Source organism: Prinia subflava, chromosome 6 (genome assembly GCF_021018805.1).
Source record: "Prinia subflava isolate CZ2003 ecotype Zambia chromosome 6, Cam_Psub_1.2, whole genome shotgun sequence".
Classification (NCBI taxonomy): Eukaryota; Metazoa; Chordata; class Aves; order Passeriformes; family Cisticolidae; genus Prinia; species Prinia subflava.
In genome coordinates, this window is record NC_086252.1 from 15317036 (window position 1) to 15339986 (window position 22951).

The following is a 22951-nucleotide window of genomic DNA, read 5'->3' on the forward strand; positions in this document are numbered from 1 at the left end:
AAATAAATAGCATGATATCTAATAGATGTATACTTAAATCTCTTGCAAGAACAGATGGTACCCAATATCTTTCTAAGTAATGTGAGAGGACAGTTAATGTCCTGAAACTGCTCGCAATAACCAATATGATACTAACGACCCAATACTTTTCAAAGTTTAAAGAAGTGTTTAATCCAATATATACTTTATTGCAAAAGTAAGCTTGGTTGTTGTCTCATTCTAGAAATATTTTATAAATATGGCTCATGACTGAAATTTTCTTTATCAGAGTTGTCTTATAAAATTTTACTGCATTTGCAATGGTCTTATTTTTAGTAAGCAGAGAAAATGAAAATCATAGAATATGCCTGGGATTTTATACAGATTTCTTTACAACTTTAGTAAAAATGGGCTGTCCTAATCTTACAAGCTAGTTTAACATTTCTTCTAGAAATTAAAACTTGAGGATTACTTTTTTTTATATAATTCAGCATTACTAGAGTTTATATCCTTTTCCAGGATGCATCTGGAAATGTATTCCTGTAGATCAAACAAAGTCAGATAGTGGTTTTGAAAGTCTAGTGCTGCCTAGTAAGAATGTTTTATTTTAAATATCAAAAGTTTTGATATGCATCTGAGCAACATAAGAATTGGATAAATACAGAGCAAGAGGAAGATGCACAAGTAAGTAAATGACCGAAATAGTTATGAAAAGAAAATGCAGACCTTACCTGACTTAAGACTAAATGTCTATGAAAGCTAATGAGGAATAAAAAGTGTTTTATTGGGCCTTCATTTTCCTTGACTTGTGCAGGATAAATAGGATAATGTTTGTAACTTATATTTAGTACACATCCATAACACTGGCATAACAGAGTTCATGATATCCTCAGCAAAACTAAGAGTTAAACCCAAAATATGATTTATTTTAAAGTATGATTTATTTAAAAATATTTAAAAAGCAAACCCATTTTAGAATATTTGTATTGGTCTGGGGAAATGTGTGTTGCATCTCAGTTATTGCTGCAGAATGGTTGTGGTTATATTTTACTTGTATTTGTTCACTCCTTTTCCTAAAACATTGAGGTTGTGTGCTGGCATTTTCAGTGTACTGTATGGTCAATAGTGAGACTTTGTGAAAAAACATAAGCAGACCCCTCAAAAATTCCATTTTAAAAATTAAAACAAGTCTTTAATGTAGGTATTAAACTATGTAGTTCTTGGTAATTTGGGGCATCACCAGTCGGTTTTTCATTTCAGGCCTACAAAGACTATTTACCCTTAAATGTTTTAAAAGAGCAGTACAAAGTGTGACAAAAATAAAGATCTTGTGTTTGGTAATGTTAGTACCAAGTTTGTTTGTACAATGAGTTTGTGTAAAATCATTATTCAGATGGAATCATACAGTGTTTTTTGCCCCTCAGTTCCCTCATTTTTAAAGGATACACTGAATGAAAATTCTTTTACAGCAGTTGTTACGGTATTTCAGGATTTATGTTGGGGTTTTTTAAAAAAGATTTAGGTGAGTTTTCTCCTGTTTATTTGCTGTGTACTTCTGCAGATATGCACTACAGATAATTTCCTGTGTACTATCCAAATGCACACCAACACTTACTTGTCACACTATTTCTGCTAAGACTGGAATGATTTCAGTCCAGTTTTACATCTGGTAGCTGATTTACAGAGATATTAGGATGATAAAATATAACAAGCTGGGAAAAATGTAGAGGAAGTATGACAAGGTCATGCTTCTATTTGTAGCAGGTTATTTGGTACAGAACAGGGAAAATGAATTGGTTGAGAATTATGAGGAGAAGTCATATTGACTTGAGCTGTAGCTGTGTTAGCATGGCTGAGGAGAAGTCATCCAGGATTCCTGGACAGAGACATGATCACCACACAGTCTCCTTCCAGAAATGATGTTAAGAATGCCAGTATCAAACTGTTACAAGAACTGACAAAGTTGTCTTTTTCCTGCCCAGAAAAAGTATATGACTTTCTGAAACCCTCAGCTTCATGTGGTGTAATGAAGTAGGAGGTGCTGCCCATCTTTCCCTAGATGACAATTAAAATAGGTTTTCCCAACACTCCAGTACAGCATGCATCAACTGTTCATCAAACAGAATCTGCTACAGCTTTTGAGAAACCAGTTGACAGAGCTGTTGCTAGATTTGGGGAAGTTTTCTTGTTTCTAGCATTTCTTGCCTTGGGCTGCAAAGGGATCTTTATTGGTGTGCTGTATCAGATCTGCTGTAATTATGAAGAAAGCAGAGAAAATTTTCTTTGTGTGTCCAAAGAATCTGGTACCTACAGGAATGGTGACACTTCTCCTTCAGTTTGTGTATTTGACTTTGTTTTCGAGGAATTGGAACACATCTCAAGAGAGCAGAAAAGGGAGAAGCCTGTGCCATAGTGCCTCAGTTGATACATCTCCAAAAGGCACTTGGAAATAAAGTGGTAGCATCTGCAGCCACAGCATCCATGTAAATAACAGCCCCAAGATAACAAAACCTTCCCTTAGCCTAACACAAATCTCCCCTGGGATGAGGATCTCAAACTGTCACAAGAGCTGTTTAAAAACTGTTTTTCATGTCTTCTAAATGGAATTCACGCATCAAAAATGAAAACAGAGATGGGTAACATTTTTGGTTTATTTGTCTATTTTTGCTTAACTGTTTTCTGATATGTTTCTGATGTAAACACAAAAGGCAATGGTTGTATCAAATGAAAAAATATAGTGAGCATACAGTCAGCTTGGGTCATAGCACATTTTCTGATCTGTGATTTACAAAGATGACTTCTATGACTTAGGTGAATAGAATAAAGAATTTTCTTTTTGAATGTGAATTCCAAAAATTTGTTTCTTAGAGTGTTAATTTAAAATTAAATAAATTAAATTAATTTTATTAATTTTTTTGAACACCAGAAAGCTGAGTAAATAACCTCTTTGAAATAGTTTTGTTTGTGCAGCTGGATACATAACAAAGTTGGTAAAAGACAAGACCAGTGATTGAGGGAAATGATACGCCATAAGTGTCAATGCAAGCATGAACAGATGCAAGAAGTGAACCTAGAGATGAAGCCCTCACAATACTTGTGGGTGTTACTCACAATCACATTAGTAATGCTTTTATTTTTTTTTTGTTTTTCCCCTTACAGGTGATTCCAGTGTGGCTTTACAGGCTCAAGAGGAGATTATTGAAATGAAAGATGTATTTTCAGTAAAACTGAAACGTCGTCGCTTTGCAGGGCAGAAAAAGGGTGGTACGTTGTTGGGCATCACAATTTTTAAATGCATGAATAAAGAAGAGAATAAGCTTACAGACTGTGCTATCCATTTCAATAACTTAAGTGAAGATCATTGTCAGTCGTGGTTTAGACATCTGAAGGAAATTTTGAATGGTAAGCATTTGAGGTTGATGTCATATTTATTTCTATTGGCAATACATGAGCCTGAGTGAAACTCAGAAACATCTTGCCTGTAAAAATTAAGACATAGATATGAATCTTAGTTCTGGCAAATGGCTACTACTGGAGTTTTACATGGTCAAGTGTAAAATCCAGATAAGTGACAACAATTGACTAATGCATCTGTAAAAATGAAACAAATTGATGTCATTTTTGGAAGCGTTTTGGAAGCTACTGAAAAGAAGTAATTTTCTTTATTCTGACCAAATAGTCTTCTGGGAAATCTGTTTCTGAAAGAAATAACAAGTTTTGTTGATATTTTCACTTGAAATTGCATCCCAGCTGATGGTACTACAGCAGTTGCTCTTATGGGAACTCTACAGGAACTTTCTAGTGATGGTTTATGAAATCCCACTTGAGACTTCCATATTCTTTAGGAGGCTAATGGGAGACACTTTGCTCATCTTCATAAATTCACAGGTGGCAGTGCTCTTAAGGTTCTGTAAGACTCTTGTTGGATAATCTGATACAAAATTTATTGACAGTAGCGATAGGATGCAATTCTTTACTTTAAAAATATATCTCTGTTTTTGCCTAGGCTAATGCTAGTTTCAGGATGCTTTATTTAACCATTGGGTTAAATAAAGGGTAGGGTTGGTTAGAGTTCTGTTTTTATTTTTATTTATTTATTTAAATTTTATTTTATTTTATTTTATTTTATTTTATTTTATTTTATGGAAGCTCTATCAAAATTAAGAAGAAAATATTCACCATATAGGGAAAAGAGCCCCACAGGAAATCCAAGCCTTTCACTGTAGTTTATATTTGAAAGGCACAGAATGTAGCACACTTTTGATTTAAATAACCACAATGACATCCCTTCCCCAATACCAAACTCTGATTTAACTCTAAAATGTGCCTCTTTTTATTGACTATAGCAGCTGAGTTTATTACAGAAAAGCAGTCTATCTTGTGATATGCTATTAGAACTCCAGCTGAATTGTTGAGACTGAGCCAGATTATGGAATTCGAATCTTGTCCACCTGTAGTGTTTGTAACAACACTTTGAATAAGAATTTATAGCGCACTTCCACTAAAGTTTCACAAGCAGATATTAAAGAAACAACATGAGTTATTAATGGTGCCTTCTTGCATTAAGTATGCTTTAGATGTTCATTAAAAGATGACTTCCCTTTTCCCCTTTTGAAAGACTTTATCATGAAATATCTCAATCTGCAGAGGTGCCAGGATTCCTGTAGATCTCCAGCTACCCATAAAGGCAAGGACATTTGCATAAGGAGCAAATGTCTGTTTTGCTCCTAGATTACTCTCCATCTATCAGGAGCAGTGATACCATATGTTCACAGAAAAAAAGCTGCACTATCTCTAGCTCAGGTTGCCTTGACCTCGAGGTGCAGTCTCTGTTTTATAGCTTTGTAATTGGATGCCACCTGAACCTGGAAAAAACGTGTTCTGTGCAGTGCTGTTTCAAGTTCTTGCTTCAGTCTTTCTCCAGAAGCTCAGACCTTGTACAGATTTGTTTTGGATCTCTGATCAGTACATTTTTTCTCCTTGTCTTCTACTTCAGGAATAAACAGGACTCAGAGAGATAAAAATAACTGCATGAAACCCTCACCATACCAGTTGCTAGTGTGTATATTCTTCTAAGTCTGAACTAAAAGTATACAATGTGGTTGAGTTCTGTTGATTTCTTGGTGAGTGATATTTCTGTGTGAAACAGTAATGGATTGTCATAGTTTTTGTTTTCTTGTTTTGTAATAGTGCTGGAGGTGTTAATGAACTCAAATTGACTGCTTCTGGTTTTATCTTTCTGAAATAGGAAAAATTACTTCCCTACCCTCCTTCCTTCCCAATCTGTCTGATCACATTTTTTCATTAAATGTTGCACTATTTAGTTGAAGGATTTTTTAAATTGTTTTTGGGCTGGACCAGATTAAAATCAGGTGATTTATCAAAGTAGAACACACACACAATACACACACACACATATATATATTTAATATTTAGACATTCTGACAAGTGGGAGTACATGTTACTGACAGGTATTTTTCCTCTGCAGATAAATGCAATTTCTACTTGTTTACCTTACTCTTTGACAAGTTTTTAGGGTTTTTTGCATATACATTAATTAAAGAACAATGATAGCAAGTTTATCGGCGATAATATGAGGCAAAGTTTATCTGGTGGTTTCTACTGAAGGTTTTATATTTTCTGAAGTTTCATGTACACAGTTTCCTTTTTACAGTGTGATCTGTGTCTGGCAGGAATGTTTCATACGTGGTTTTTCCCTGTTCATTTTTATTATCTTCACAGTGAGTGTTCTCTGTTGCTATGACTTTGTGTTCAGCGTATTTCAATTTAAGGTTTAACTGGGCTGTAATTCTTTATGAAACCTGTTATCATGTAGGTGAGCACACACAGTGTGTAGAATTCAGTTACTGTGACTGCTATAATGCTTCTTTCTCTGTGTGTGTGACAGGGTAACAAAATGTATGTACCACCATCTTCCCAAATTTAAGTAAGTTCTTATTTTCTGCCTGCTCTTGCTGCTGTTCCAGTGCATGCCAGCTAGATATGAAGAGCTTGCTCACTGATAGAGCGTTCCTGAAATGTGATCTGTACATCATGTGTTTGTTGAAGTGCTGTAAGATAACCACTGCCATCTCCCTGCGCCTCTGCAGCCTTGGCTCTGGGCTGGCTCCTGAAGGCCCCAGAGGGCAGCTTGGACTGGCTTGGGTGTGCTGTGTCAGCCCTAGTGCACACCCCACTCTCGGTGTTTTCCATTTATACATCACATCTTTTTGTGCAGGGTTCATGGGCATGGCATGTGGGGACACACTGCGTCAATAGAAGTCACTGTTTCATCTAAAATCCTCTGCACATGCAGATACACACGGTTCTTAAAGGGTTGAGGCAGGCTCAAAACTTGGGAGAAAATGTACAGTTGTCAATGGTCATCCATTTTTTTAACAAGATAAGATTTACTAACAGCTGATTTGAAAAAGCTTTACTTAAAAACTCTGTAAACTAACAAAAGACAGTAAATGTTGTTAAGAATAAATGATGAAGTAGCAAAACAAGCACAAAGTCCATTTTATTTTTATCACTGTCCCATAGTATCTATCACACGGGGATTTGATATGAAAGCCTGAAACTCCACGCATGAAGTTTTAATTAAACCATTAATGTTAAACATTAACTTAGGTTAGTTAATATTAACAATGGTGTCTCCATAGTTACATTAACAACTCTGCCTCATGGTGTTAGTTTTTCTCATGTATGATATTCCTGATGCCGTATAAAGTATTTATAAATGTAGGTGGTAATGACATGATTCCAGGCTCTTAACTTTTGTAACATAAACCCATTTTCCTAGGGCCGGGCCCTGAAAGCAGCACAGATGTATGTCTGAGCACAGCGTCTCTGCTGCCCCGGGAGCCTTTGTGTTCTGAACACCCTGATTGACCCACCACCCTTCATGGTTCACTGATTCACTTGATAGATCAAGTTTAAACTAGTGCATATTAGCACATTTGTTAGTACTAGGGGAACAGTTGGCCTTCCTGCTTTAGGCTGCAGGCTCGTTTCAAATGGAGCAGCCACGGAGAACAATGACAGAATACCAGTTAGGAGAGCCCCAAAAGGCTGCCAGACTGGGATCAGTTGCACACAGTAGTCAATGACATTGATTCATTCATGGAGATGTTGTTTAAAGACAATTAAAAGATTATTATTTAAAAACACTTTAAAGAAGCTTCAGAATAATGTTGTGTGAAAGTTTAATCTTTGGCTGTTACAGGACATGCTTTCATTAAACTCAGTTATTTGGTGTGTTCTAACGTGTCCAGTGCACACCAGGAATGATAAAATAATAAATTTTGTCATGATCATCCTTTTATGGCAATTGTTTGGCACAAACAAAATCACTTCAGTAGTGTACCATCTCTGCTCAAGTGCCTTGTTTGGAAAAAAAATATTTCCGTCAATGAAATATTTTATCTCTCTAAAAAAGTAATTGATATTCAAATAGTCACAAAGAGAGTATTTTAATAAGTATTTGATCCTGAATTCATTTGGTTCTTGAAAATATTTCGAGGCTTTATGTTTTAACTGTGATATACTTTTCAGCAATAGGCCAATATAAATAATCATAAATACAGTGACTGGTTTGGAATGGTTAAATGAATTAATTTTTCTTAAAAAAATTAAATGCAACCATTTCCTCAAAAATCTAGGATTTTTTCCCCTACCAACTGAAAAGTCTATTTTCTTTTGCCTGCGTAGGATTTCTTCTGAAACTTTCTATTGCCACCTAGGGTTAAATTTTTACATCTCATATGTAAAAACATTGAAGTGAGATAGTGATGTTTGCTTTTATCCCTTCAGTTTTCTCCTGATGTCTGTTTTACAGAAATGTAACTTGCACTGTCTGGGTAACAGAATTTTTAACACTTCATCTGCTTTCTCTGCTTCTATAAACTGTCTTTCCTATTCTTTACTCCTGATTTGTGTATTGTATTCTTATATTTGTATGTTTGGGGGGTTGTTTGTGGTTTGTTTTTTATAACTTCAAAGGTATACTCAGATATCTGTGACTGAAGTCAGTTTTTACAGTTTTTTAGCTCTGGGTGTTGGGGGGGGTTGAGTATTAGGAGGACCAGTTGATTATACTTTATTGTAAATAAGATAAGAAACATGACAGCACATTTATGAATTCAGTTACATATTTTCTCTTTTGAAGCAGGAGTCCTTATTCTTATAAGTTTTCCATTTAATTTTTACTGATGCTTTAGGCAAATGATGAAGTCACAGAAATTAGTTTTTTGGTCTTAAATTTTTTATAACTTCTAAAAGAGTGCAACAATACCAATTAGTAGATTTCAATTAAGATGTTATTATAATGTCTTTCTGATGATTATTTATATGTATTAATAGTCTTTGGGAGCTTTTGTTTGTGTTGTAATGCCTGTAATAAGAAATTCCACTGCAGTACATACCTGCAGTGTCTCTTTCTGTTTCCAGAGAATCAAGGGGAATTTAGGTTGGGATGGACCTCTGGAGATTATCTAGTCTGGCTTCCTGCTCAGGGCAGCTGAGCTTCTAATAAAGATCAGGTTGCTAAGAGCCATGTCCAGAGAAGTTTTGAAATAGGCAATGAGTGAAGAGCAGACAGTGTCACCCATGGCTCACCTGCTGTCATTGTGAAGGGCGTTTTTCTTTATTTCACACTGGAATGTTCCTGGTGCCACCTGTGTGCATTGCCTCTGTGTTGCTGTCCCTGTCACTCCCACAGGGTGCTCAGGTAAAGCACTGTGGTGGGATTTGTCCCTGTCCCTGCCACAGAGCGCTCAGGTAAAGCACTGTGGTGGGGTTTGTCCCTGTCCCTGCCACAGAGCGCTCAGGTAAAGCACTGTGGTGGGGTTTGTCCCTGTCACTCCCACAGGGTGCTCAGGTAAAGCACTGTGGTGGGGTTTGTCCCTGTCCCTGTCACTGCCACGGAGTGCTCAGGTAAAGCACTGTGGTGGGGTTTGTCCCTGTCACTGCCACAGAGCGCTCAGGTAAAGCACTGTGGTGGGGTTTGTCAGCACTGTGGTGGGGTTTGTGTGCACTCTGGTGGGGTTTGTCAGCGCTGTGGTGGGGTTTGTCAGCGCTGTGGTGGGGTTTGTCAGCGCTGTGGTGGGGTTTGTCAGCGCTGTGGTGGGGTTTGTCAGCACTGTGGTGGGGTTTGTCAGCACTGTGGTGGGGTTTGTCAGCACTGTGGTGGGGTTTGTCAGCACTGTGGTGGGGTTTGTCAGCACTGTGGTGGGGTTTGTCCCTGTCCCTGTCACTGCCACAGGGTGCTCAGGGAAGCATTCTGGTGGGGTTTGTCAGCACTGTGGTGGGGTTTGTCAGCACTCTGGTGGGGTTTGTCCCTCAGCCCGTCCAGGCCGGCTGCCGTGTCCTGCCGCGGCCTGCCCCAGCCCCTTGCTGCGGTCACAGCTCCGGGTCGGACTTTGCAGCATTTCGTCTCTCTTGTGCCGGGAGGCCTGGACGTGGGGGCGGCCTTTTCTCCTCAGGCTCAGGAGGGGTTGAGAACAAGGCTGCAGTGACATCCTGTGCCCCTCCCGGCTGCCCGGCCCCGCTCCCTCATGCCCGCTGCGTCCCTGGAGCCGCCGGGGCTCTGAGGGCGCTGCCGCAGCCCCTGGGCTTGGGGTTTGTCCCACTGAACAGCCCCGGGCTCTCCTCACACCCTTCTTGTGGCTGATCAGGGTCCTCCTCATGAGCAAAGTCCTGCGGTGACTTTGTGGTGCTTGTATCCCCAATCGTGTGTTGTTTACACTGGATATTAAGTTCAGTACCTCTAACACGGGTTCCGAGAGTGAAGGGGGCGAGAAGGAGCGCGCAGGTTGTGTGCAGAAACCCTTCCCTACAACACAGCCTCACCGAGCCCCCCGCTTTCCTTTTCCTTCTTTTTGAAAGAGATGCTTTTCAATACACGTCACTGAAGACATGCAGGATTCTCCACGATTAATTTGCTGTGCAATGACTTGGCACTCCGTGCAACGTTTTGACATAAACATGTTTTTTTTGTTGGTTTTTTTTTTGGGGGTTTTTTTTTTGTTTGTTTGTTTGTTTGTTTTAATATGACTTTGAGGTTATAGCAGCAAACTGATCCAATAATTTCCTTCAGTATCTTTAAGAAACCTTCCAAATTTTTTGATACAAGCTGGATAAAGAGCTAGGTTTTTTTTCAGAATTCTTTGATGTGTTTAAATAAATGAAAAAAATAATCTCTGTGACTTTTATAATCGTGTTTTGATCTTAAGGAATACTTTCCTCTTTAATGCTGAAATAGTATTTAGCAATAATTTCTTTGAGTAATTGTTTCTGTTCAATTGTTGAGGTAGAGTAAGTGGAATGATCTGCAGGAAGTCCCTGCTGACACTCTGAAGATACATGTGGTTGTAAAAATTAAAGTAATATTCTTCATGGGGCAGGAAAATGTGCTTTCATTCTTGGCTCCTTTTGGAGTTGTGGGCTACGAGTGATTTTGGTTTTGAATGTTGAAAGCAGTGCACTTGCCAGATACTCCAACTTTTATTTGGCTGAGAAAGTGATAGTCTACCCTAATACTAAAACAAAATTTACAATTTTTCAAATCAAGTATTTTGAATAAACCCCAAAAGAAAAGCAGTATTGCACACTATTGCTTGCTTCTTGTAGCAAAGCAGCCTCACTGAACCATGGCAATTGTAGGAATTCTAGAAAAGGGAATTTGAAAAGTGATGTTACTGGTTTAGTATGAGTTATTTACTCTTCAACAAAATTCCATGTTTCAAATGATAAAATTACTTCATGGGATCAGTGTGTAAGACAAGGTTCAGCTTTGCATAGCAGTATGTCTCAGTGTTCTTTCCTTGGAGTTTGTTGCTCCAAAGACCTCAATGAACAATAATTCTCAGATTTCCAAATGATACTGCCAAATTTCTATTTCTTTATATTTTTGGACCTCTTTCACAATGAGGAAATTTCCTTTTGACTGTTTGATTTGCACTCTTGGAAAAGAAAAATGTTGGATTGTGTCAGTTCTGATGGGTGTTACTTTCACATGCCTGCTGGGAGTGAGTCATGTTAAATTTCGAGAAGATACATTTTTATGTTTGGGTTAATTTTCTTTTTTGGTGCCCAAACTTCACACTCACCCTGCTCCTGAATCAGGGTTTAACTAGGCTGTGACATATGCACTTTTTTCTGGTCCCTACAACTGTTTATTAGCTGTATACACAAAATTAATCAATACTGTAATTTAAAGATAAGTAATGCACATGCAAGAAGAAACTGAGACTTTTTTTAGACTGTAATTTACTTATCCTGTCAAAATATTGTAATGGTTCTGATTTAAAAAAAACAACAAAACATTTAAGCTGTAAAAATAGTCGAGTTGTGAGTAATTGTAAATGTTTTGTTTTCTTTTTAGGCTTTCAAAACAGACCTAAGTCCTTGAAAGTGTTTGTTAATCCAAGCAGCCACAAAAGAGAAGCCACTCACATTTATTATGAAAAAGTTGCACCTCTTTTTAAACTTGCTGACATAAAAACTGATGTCACAGGTAAGTCACTTCAGAAGTATAGCTTAATCCTTTATGAAACTAATAGTTAATATGAGACAAGTTGAATTTACTGCTTATCCTTGTTGCCTTTGACTGGAAGTATTGTATTTGGAACTCTAGTTAATACAACACAATATATTTTTATTTGGTCCAAATGTTCTTTAGTACTTCTGTTATTGATTCAGTATTTTTCACCTATAGCAATCAATACAAGTAATCTACTCTTTTTCCTTTATCTGTTGTAATTGACTTCAAAAGTTACCAGTCTAAGCCTAAACAAATTTTAAGAGGTCTCATCTTGCAATTGTTCTTTCAATTTCTTATGAAATGAGGACTAGTTCAGTTTGTAGGCCAAAAATTATTCTCATAAAATCTGATTTAGCCATGACAATATACTAATGCAATAATGGTAGATGAAAATTATCTTGCTAATTTTATTTCCTCTATCCATGTATTTTTTAAGTATTTAGCCCACAGTTTAAAGTAAAATCAGTTGAAGATTTGAGACACATTAGAAGAAATGTGAAAAAGATTGTCTGTATTAGAATTCTGTACAACAATTTCTTAACTACCCTGAACTGAGAGGGAATGCCAGCACCTTTATATACATTTTAATTCTCACAGACATATTTTTCCACCTCAAAGGCATGGGTCATAGTGTGAAAAGACTAATAATACTGTTATATTAGAAATTGAACTTAGTCTTGTTTGGTCACAATTTAAAAAAAAGTTTTAATGCAAGTTGTGAATATAATTTGTAGAGGTTTCCAAAAGAATTTTACTAGTCAAAAAACCCCACACCTGTTTTAAGTTTATTTTTAAATATTCTATTTTGAAATTTTAATAGGAAACTTCTGAGTTGAGCCAGGAAAATGTTTGATGGCCTATCCTTTAATTAGGGTTATTTTGGCAATGTTGAAATACTACTGTGCTTATTAACTGCCTAACACTCCTCCTACAGGCAAAATGAGAAAACTGCATTGCAGTTTTCCATGCTAGTAGAGAGTTAAATAATTAAGAATTATGTTAAAAAAAAAAAAAAAGAGGGTGGTGGTGAATACTGAGTAAAAGTCCTGTCCACTGGTACCCTATTCTAATAAAACTAAGAGCTTTATTTCAAGTAAATTGAACTGGGTTTTTTTCGTCCCATAATTATTTTGGATTTTGTGAAGTTGGAGTGTGCATCTTGCTGTTCCTGCTGGTTTGGAATATGGCCAGTATTTATGTAGCTGATGGCATCCAAAGATGTATCAGGTACTGAAATTGTCAAGGCTTTTGTACAATTTTTGCATTGAAGATAGTTTACATTTCAACTTTCCCACATACACACCTTTAAAATTCAGTGAACGCGAAGTTAAAAATTGTTGAGCACAAAGATTTTATAGCAAATCTGAACCTCTGAAGTGGCTTCTAGTGCATATAAATAAAAAATCTGCAGATTACTGAAAACACTTCAGAACATCGTGACTGTGGAGTGCTGAAAGACAGAGCTCTCTTCAGCCATTCTCGTACATTGGTAGCTGCTGCTTCCTCTCTGCTCAGGCTTTCCAGATCACATTCCTCACTGGGGCTTCTCCTGGAATAAAATTATTACATCTCATGTTTAGAAGCTTAAAGTGGAAATACTCTCTCCTACCCAAAGACATATAGCAATCTAAAGACATTCATGTAAATAAGTGAGTGCTGAAGTAACATTTACTTTTTCTTTCTAATTATTTTAGAATTTTGTAGAGATTATTTCAGTAAAAATAATCAAAGGTATTATGGAGTGGATTGTGTTTTGCTGGGGTTTGGGGTTATTTTTGTTACATCTCTGAAGTGCTTAGAGCAGTAGAAAGTGTGAATTAGCAAATTTAAACTGAAGCACTACTTTTAACTGTAGCTATGGTGAAACAATAGTTAAAAGCTGCCCTCTTTCAAGAACTGAGCAATTTTTTGTGCTGCAGCTGGGATATGGCTGCTAGGATAAAAGCAATTTCCAAAAATTGAGTTCTACAAAAGCTCACTCCACTGTTGACATACCTGCAAGTACTGGCAAATTGAGGTAGTTGGAGCTAGTATTTTAGAAATATATTTTTATCTTGCAAAATCTTACACATATTTAAAGAAAAAGAAATAAAGGGATCCCTGACAGAATCCTAGCTTCTTATCTCGCTTCTCTTCCTAGTTTTGACTCTTTACTTCCATTTATACACACTTACAACTTGGACATTTAGGCAAAAATAGCAGCCTTCCTAAAGTCCTATTTTAGGGCAGAACCACAAGAGAAAGGAATGTTTCAGAGTTGGACAAATAGCATTGGATTAAACTTACCACATGGTAAATACTAACAGATAACTGGTGTTAATGCTGGATGAACAAAACAAAAAGCTGTTACCATTAACTGTTACAGTGCCATTGATTTTAGTCTGTGGCATGAGTGCCAGTATGTTTAGGTGTCACATGAAAGCATCCCCTGTTTTCAAGTGTTGAACTAATTATATATTGCTTTTTCTATGTGTAGAGGCCAAGCCCTTGGTTCTTGTTAGCTATGTGAAGAGGATGTTAAAGTGCTTTTGGAGTATGTGTGACTCTGTTCAAATGAGGTGCACCCTTGGTGTGCTTCCTTCAGAATGCTCTTATCTGACACTTAAGAACAAGACATTCTTGAAAAAAAAAATCTTTCTAAATTATGCATTATGGTCAAAAAGTAAATTATATTTTTGTGATTATAATTTTGACAAACATGTGATCTGGAACCTTCTCAAACAATGAAAGAAGCTTTCTTCCTATTAAATTCATTGAGTGGAAGGTTTTTTGTTTTTCCCCCGAATTGGAACAGTGCCAAATATACAAACACTTAGCTTTTTTTTCCAGCTATCAAAATGATTTATACATGCCCCTCTGGAGACTGTCAAGCCTGCAGAAAACTTTTTAGACATGGTCTTTTTATGTCTGTGTTGGATTTTTCTAGGATTTTTTTTCTACTTGAATGATTCTCGAGATGTTCTCACTAAGTTTTTCCTGAAAACCTCATTTTTTCACTGTCTTTTTGTCATGATGTATCAAAATAGAGCCTCTGTCATTCTCACATCAAACTTTACATTTCTTGGGATTCCCCAATCTTAAGCCTTGAGCAGTTCTACATAATTTCCAAACTTCAGCTGTGAGATGCAAAGAGGATGGAGCTCTCAATCTGGCTAACATTACTCATTTTTACTGCCTTTATTGATTTCTCTGTAGACATGAGCCCTCTTTATTTTCCTGTCCTTGTTCTTTGAGTGAATTAATTCTGTAACAGTAAGCATAACTTACATTAGGGAAGCACTGAGCATGTTTTCTGTTACAAAATAAATCTTATTTACTGTTCCATTTTAATTAGACTGTACTCATAACTTTCTAAATGTCATCGTGTTCATTTAAAAAGGCATGTAACCTGGTAACCAACTCTCTGTTTTCATGGGAAGAGTTTCTTTCACAGCTAAGCAATGGTAAGATATTTGAACCTTTCTGCATTTTTGCATGATGCACACTTTTATTGATCACTTTTCCCACAGCCTACAGATATTGATAAAAGCATTGTTCCCATTGGTAATGCAAAGCTGAAGATGGTAGCTTAAATAATGTGCTTTGATGTTCCAGAGAGGCCCTGCATGGAAGTAAATTCTGTAAATAATTCCCAAAAGTTATTATAGTGATAGGTGTTTCTGCAGCAAAATGATAAATCTCTGCCTTCTGTATAATCAAAACAACTCTAGTTTTTTAATTAAGAATTTTCAAAACACCAAGCACTAGAACTTTGATTAGTGCTGGCACTAATTGGAGGATTTTGAAGTTATAGGCAGTATAAACAATTTTTTAGCGTGAAGTGTAAAAATTGTATCACTTTCATTTTGATTTTGTTTTTCCTTCTTATTTTTTAGGAGAAGAGATATATACACTCACTGTATCCACACACATGCTTGTGTGTGTGTATATATAGGAAGAGATAGGGGTATCTTTAGTTCTTCTAAGCAGCCTTTGAATAGTCTGGAGAAATACTGTTGGAACAGGTACAGCTATGGAATGATTGTTTTAGACACCAAGACTAATAATTTTAGCAATGTTTAGGAACACTGGAGAAAAGCCTTGAACTGTGTGAGCACCAGGGACAGACAAGCATGAAAGATTAATGTAATTTTGCATATAATGATGCACATTCTTACACAAAAAATCCATCTGCAAGTGTCATGTCAGTCAGCAAAAATCTTTGATGGGTGGCTGCAGCTGGGCTGTCTCTTCTGGCAAAGCTGCCCTAGAAAATGCTAAATGTAGTTATGATGCTTTGTGCCATCTGTAGTATGCCAGTTTATCCTGTCTTCACTGGCATTTACAGTACTATATAGGGTATCAGCAAACACAGAGACATCAATGTGGAGTGACAGATTCATTTCCTCCAGAGGCTATGAACTCTGGTGTATACTTGTGCCACCTTCCTCTGTGTGTTATATGCTGTTGTCACTGGTATTTGGCTTGATTTCATATTTCTGTGTTTAACTCCTCTTATTTTTGATTTAGCCATTTGCATATCCTAACACAAAGGCAATTAAATTTGATTGATCCCGAAGTAATTCAATCTTAACTGAGGATATGCTTATTTTCCTGAAGTTTACCAACTGTGTCAGTGCCAAAACTTGAATTTTGATGCAACAAACATCATCTTGAATTATCTGAATTTAAATGCATGAAATAGCCATGTATCTGATAGCACTTAAATTTATTGTTTGGCGTTTTAGCTAGCACAACTGTAAAATATAACTTCTCATACTTTTAATGCATTAATGACTTTAAAAAATAATCTGAATTGAACCACTCTGTGTTCATCATGTTGGATGGACAAAATAATTTAAAGTTATCTAATATGCTGATAATTGCTGTTTTCCACAGTAACTGAATATGAAGGACATGCTCTCTCAGTACTTAAAGAATGTGAACTGCAGGCATTTGATGGGTAAGTTGGTTAGTGACTATGAATGTCAGTGAACCTCATCATGTTATTTTTTATTTGTATTCCAATCAAAATTATGCTGATGAGTATTTCATGAGTTACTCTCCTTCTCAATATGTATGAAACCTGGGAAATTCAGTTCTCATTAAATACTTTGGTATTTATTAATTACTGACAATAGAAATGTATCTTGGATTCATAAATAATGGTAAATAAACATAAAGCTTTCTGAAATATGCTTCATAAGTATTTCAGTCTCTACATTTGTCAGGATGCAAAGAAAAAGAAAAAAAAAGCCTGGATTTTATCTTCTTTCACAAATATCTTCTACACTGAGTCATATTTGAATAGTTTCATCTTTGATCTCTGGGTAGACACTGAGACCTTCCACTGTAAGGCTTTCTCCAGTAGCCAGATCTAAGCTGGAAGAGTATAACCCTTTTGAAAGACCATAGGCATGTGTCTTTTATACTCTACCTTTTTTGTTATCTATTTTTTTTCAGAGACACAGAAATGTAGAAATGGCAAGACAACTTTTTTATTATTATTCATTGCAATATGTAAACAATATAGCAACATGCAATTTCTGGGCATGATTTTCTCTCTAGGAGAGTCATGGTTCCTTCCATGTTGACAGCAAATGAAGTAAACTGAAGCTTATGATTTGCAGTAGTAATCTGGAAGTTTGTATCTCAGTGCTTTCTGAAAGCAACACTCCTCCTATATGTTAATTCTTAGTCAAAGCTCTTTATATTTATAATTTCTCTCATTTCCCCAGTTACTAATCTACTTTGAAAGACCACAGGCATGTCTTATGCACACTACCTTTTTTGCTATCCACTTTTTCTTTTAGGGACACTAAAAATTGAGGCACTTGGTCAGTTTGGGTTTTCCCCCCGACTTGTTGCTTAGCTTTGGTGACAAATGAAGAGACTGCATTTGTGATGCTGCTGTCTCAGCTGGGTTTTCCTGTTTGTGCAGAGACAGAGGAAGGATGTATGGACATACATTGCTTCATATCATATATGAGGAACCATATATTGCTTCATGTCATGTGTGCCCATGCATATATTTCTTCCCTAGTCAGGAGCCTAAAGTATCAAGGCTATTTAGAGTAGCCTGGGTTAGTCAGTCCCTAGTGAATAGTTGATTAAGGAAGTTGCATCTGATGGTTAAATAGATGTTTCTTTGTCTCAGAAGCCTTCTTCAAGGTCTAAGTAAAATGTGTTTGCTCAAGACTTTCTACTCCTCATGCATAGCAGGTTCTCACTGATTAGTGTTGGAATCCCAGGTGCCTGAGGGTATCTCTATTTCCGGCCAAAAAGGCAACTCTTACTGATTAAGGCTAAAATAATAAAAATCAAAATTAGCAGCATTTTCATGTTATTCCTTGGACTCTATCTACACAGCACTCCAAAATCAGAGGAAAATATATCTGTTTTCAAAAGTTTTAATAGCCAGAAGACAATCCACACAAGTCCTTCTGGGTGTACAGTTTTTCAGACTTCAAAGATTAATTGATACTGCTACTGCAATAGAGAATTTTAAGACTGGAAATAAACAAAAAATAGGTCAAAAGAAAGGCAAGACTTCTGATTGCAAGCTGGAAGAAAATGTGCTTCAAACTTTTATATTCTAGTCATCAAACTATATATTGTATTTTTTTTAATTTAATGTGGCAGTGTTTAGCTAGATAGAGGAAACATTCCTAAAAAATAGAGATTAAAAAATCAGCTTGGAAATAATAATAGAAACTGAAGAAAAATGTTAAAGGAGAAGAGGTAATCAAATTTAAACATTTGATGACATTAATAACATAATGAGTTTTTCATATAGAGATCTGACCAGTTTTAACTAGTTAAATTATAGTTTCACAACTATACATTCATACAGATATATAAAAATAATATAATTTAAGTGAATTCCTCCCAAAGTAACTACAACGCTTCTGTCCTAAATGCTTGGAATGTATAATTACTATTCTTATCATTAAAATATGTTTACTAATCTGGAGAATCACTGTAATATGCACTTAAATAAACAAAAACAAGGAAATAAAAAGGGTTTGCTGTAACAGAGCTTTTACAGACAAATGCATTCCTCTCTATAGCCACAGCAGGTGGGAGTTTAATTACGTGCTCCAGAGGCAGTGATTAAGTACCTTTGTGCAAAGGATTGCTGGCACTAGGATTTTATACCTTGCTAAATCCCTCAACTGCCTGCACAGTGTATGAAAATAGCTGTTTTCAAGTGTTTTTTTAATTTTATTGTAATATTTGGTGAGTTGTTATTATAAGGGCAATTAAAAGGCATTGGAATGTTTGTATGGGTCAGCACTGAAAGATGTAAAGAGCTTTTCCACTGAGGCACTTAAATGTGTTTTTCCATCTGATCAGTTGATGTGCATGATGTGTGATAAGGTAAGAAAAACTTCCTAAGTTCTTAAATATATCTATTCCTACTCAGGCAGTAAGCAGAAATAAGAATGCTTAAGGAGCATCCAGGTAACATTTACTGATCTGACAGTGAAGCCCAAGCTTGTTGTTAAAGAAAGAATATTGTTTAGCTTTTTTTGACATATCATTCTGTATATTATGTGGGGTAGCCGCCTTTCACTTGTTTGTTCAGCTATGAAAGAGTTTGTTTTAAAGTGTTTGGCACTTTTGTTTTGTGATAGGGTGGTTTGTGTTGGTGGAGATGGATCTGTCAGTGAAGTTGCTCATGGGCTGCTGCTCAGAGCCCAGATAGATGCTGGGAAAGACACAGACCATGTATCAAAGCCTGTCAGAGCACCAGTTCCTCTGGGAGTGATACCAGCAGGTGAGAAGGAAAGGTACTGTTACCTTTGGTTAGTCATCTCTTTTAAGTCCCTCTGGAATGTTTCACAGTTTTGGCTACTAAAGGCAGTTCTTGATGCTTCACTTATGTAAGGGAGCTATTGAATAAATGTCCTAAATTAGTGATTTATATTGATTACAAATGACTTGATTTTAAATTGTAATGATAATTTATAGTAATGGCACAGATGAGCTCTTTGCCTGAAGGAAGAAGCTGAGAAAGAATAAAACTAAAAAATTTTCAGCTGATCCATACAAGATCAAGTTTCACTCTTATTTCCTGACAGAAATTATAGCAAACAAAACCTTTTTTTCCCTAGATTTTCCTTTCTTGCATCTCAAGTTTTCTTGGCAGAATTCTCAGCTGGATTCATGCTTGGTGTCTATTTTAAAATGGTGTCCCAGAAATACATTGTGTGCATTATATTAAAAAAAATTGTTCACAAAAACTACTTTCTCTCTTCTTTAATTTTACAGATGTTAAAATCTATCTCTTTTAAAAAGTAATCTTGCTCTTCTATTAATGTGTACCTTGTGGTGTGGTTTTGTTTGTGTGGCGGGGTTTGTGTCCCTTCTCCTCGGTTTTTGTATTTGCCCTCCTTGGAGTGTAGCTTTGCCTAGCAGGAAGGCTTTGGCAGGAGCTGTTGTGTTTAACCCCAGCCAGCATCCCAGCCCCAGCAGCTGTTCACTCACTGCCCCACCAGGGGGATCGGGCAGAGAATCACAAGGGTAAAAGCTGGAAAACTCTTGGGTTGAGGTAAAGACAATTTCATTTAAAAAGCAAAAGCTGTGTGCATCAGCAAAACAAAACAAGGAATTCATTCCGTTTCCCATGGGCAGACAGGTGTTCAGCCATCTCCAGGAGAGCAGGGCCCCCATCACACGTAGCAGTGGCTTGGGAAGAAATGTCATCACTTCAAATGTCCCACCCTTGCCCCATTTTAGATACTGAGCGTGGTGTCATATGGTCTGGAATATCCCTCTGGTCATTTGGGCTCACTTGTCCTGGCTGTGTCTCGTCCCAGCCTCCCATGCACTCCCAACTTCCTCACCACTGTGGCAGTACAAAAAGAAGAAATGGCCTTGGCTCTGTGTAAGGTCTGCTCAGCAATAACAAAAACATCTCTATGCTATCAACCCTGTGTTCAGCACAAATCCAAACCACAGCCCCATATCATTGTGAAGAAAGTTAACTCCACCCAAGCCAAAACCAGCACAAATCAGTACAGTCAGGGATGTCCAGGGATTCTGGACTAGGATATGAAACACTTCTCTTGGAAAGAAAAGAGATATTTTTGCATGAACACTACTCTCTGGTGTAGATGTCTTCTAAGACTTCTTGACACAATTTCTCAGATGTTTGTAATTGGAAAGGAAAAAATTCCTACAGCCAGTAAAACAGCAAATCATTGTTTTTAGTTTTCTACAAGAAAAAGGAGCATGTCATTTGAACTGAGCAAGCAGATTTTCAAATCCTTTGGTTTGTTTGTACATATAAAAGGAGCATTAGTTGCTTGTAAAGGAGCAAGATTACGTTAGCTTTTTCCTCAGGTTGAAAACCCCTAGGTAAACGAGACAGCAGTCTCAGACATGAAGGTGATCAAATTGAGTCCAGAAGCTGGGCCCTCTCTTAGCAGCTCAGTCACTCTGAATATCTCGATGGTGCTGAGACAGAATCTGTCCAGCACCTGACTCCATGCTGTGTGTAGGTCTCTGTGCCTCATCACTGGTGCTTACTCTGTGCAGTTTATGACAAATACATCATGATCTAAAAGGACTGGTAAACCCAAAAGAATTCTGTAGGGTTTCTTACACAGAATAGCATAGATTTTGTAAAAGAGGATCAGAACATTTATTAAATGATATTGCAAGAAACTTCTAATAGGTTCCTAAAAGTAATCCGTTGTTTGTTTGTTTTCCATATTCCTGATATCCCATGAGCTAGTCAGGTAGGAAACACGTAAGTATCATACTTACTCTCACGAGGATGCAACTCTGATCAGTTAACATTTTTTCCTCCACCAGAAATCCATTGTACAAAATTATTGGGATTTTCCAGCCAAGCAGAAACAACAACAGAATTACAGGATAGTATTATGTGGGTGGCTTAAAATCTGGTTTTAGCCTCTGTAATAAGTACTTAAGACAGCATTTTGAACTTTCAGTCATCTTGATGGGAGGGAGATGCTCTTGAAACAATTTACCTCCTGAAGAGAGGGGTCCAGAGGGGAGTATGTTTTTACTGAAATACTCTACTGAGCTGCCTTGTTGTGGTCCAAATCAGATGGATGAGATGTGGGGAAGCCTGCAGTTGTACTGCTGGCCATTAGCAAGAGTGTTTGTTGCTATGGGAACTACTGCTAAGAAACTGTACGGAGGGGAAACAGAGAAAGGGGAGGGGGAACTGTGGAAGGACATTAAAAAAGCTATCCAGTTGTTACAGAACAAGAGACAATCTATATCTGATGCCTGTGAACCTCTTGGTCCAAAGTGGCTCTTTTAAATAAATTCGTGATTCCCAATTAATTCAGAAAATAAAATATTACTGAGGGACTATTAATTTCTCTGATATTTCAGGCAAAGAACCAAAATGTTGGTGCAGTTTTCATCAGAATTTTAGCTATGCTTGACTAGGAAGTCATTACATCACATTTATCTGTTTGGATGGGGGAGACATTAACAGCCTTATGAATATTCATGTCGTCTGGTTAATTAAGTTAATTGTACTGCAGAAGTGCTTGCACTTCCAAGGACAATTTTTTTCTCTACAATTTCTGTTTGGTACCTTCATCAGTCATGCTTTACATGACCTGCAGATACTCGGTTCTTACTGAGATGCTTTTGCACTTTTGGTGGGAAGGAGGTGGTAGAAGTCGTTTGTAATACCAGGAAAGTCGGTTGATATTCTGAACAGAATTACATTGTTGGAGTAATAAAATAATCTTTGTTTCTGTAAAAAAAAATGCTGATGATAGAGATGCTGGAATTGTATGGGTGAAACCTTTTCACATTAAATTGAGTAGCTGAAGTGAGAACTAAATATGACTTACTAATTAAGTCATAGTGACTTACTAATGTGTGAGCAGTGCAAGTCATGGGCATCAAAGGTTTCTAGTCTCTGAAATAGTATGATAGGGTTCAGGGAAAGAGTTGTTATTGGTAAATAATATCTTGAGCTTGCATAGGGGAAAGAGATTACTTGGGAGTACGAATAGTAGCATTAAAACCATTATTGAATCACCATTTAAATCAGAAAGGCTTGTATAATTATTTTTGTATAACTTTTATCGTTGCTGCTTTGTTTATTGACCACATGTTTTGGGTTTGCTCGTTTGTGTTGGTTTGGGTTATTTTGTTTGGCATCCTGCTTGTTTAGGACTTAGTTAATGAGGCACATAGTCAGTCATTATTGGGATCAAAAATGCTGGTAGGCATGTACTAAGTGGAGTTTTTAGAGAATACAATGGTGCTTGCTCCCACAAAACTGTGCTTGGTCTATTTCTTCAACTTGTGAAAGGCTGGATGTGGTACTTTTGTTTTTGAATGCAGAACTTGCTTTATCTTCCTGGGAGTCCTGGAAGGGTGGGATTTTGCCTTGTTTACTTCTGCAAATGTTAATGAGCTCCAAAGATTTAAGAGAAGGATGCAATT

General features: G+C 36.9%; 1 protein-coding gene across 3 annotated transcripts in view; it reads left to right on the forward strand.

The window, feature by feature from the left end:
• Window positions 1-22951, forward strand: part of CERKL (ceramide kinase like) — a 52135-nt gene that overhangs the window by 17770 nt on the left and 11414 nt on the right. Inside the window, exons 2-5 of one of the 3 annotated variants that reach the window (XM_063400410.1) lie at window positions 3139-3243; window positions 11366-11497; window positions 16403-16466; window positions 19141-19283. In XM_063400410.1, the coding sequence (XP_063256480.1) occupies window positions 3139-3243; window positions 11366-11497; window positions 16403-16466; window positions 19141-19283 (444 nt within the window). Of the gene's footprint in view, window positions 1-3138; window positions 3382-11365; window positions 11498-16402; window positions 16467-19140; window positions 19284-22951 lie in introns of all 3 variants that reach the window. The other 2 variants (XM_063400409.1, XM_063400411.1) reach the window with 2 other exon arrangements.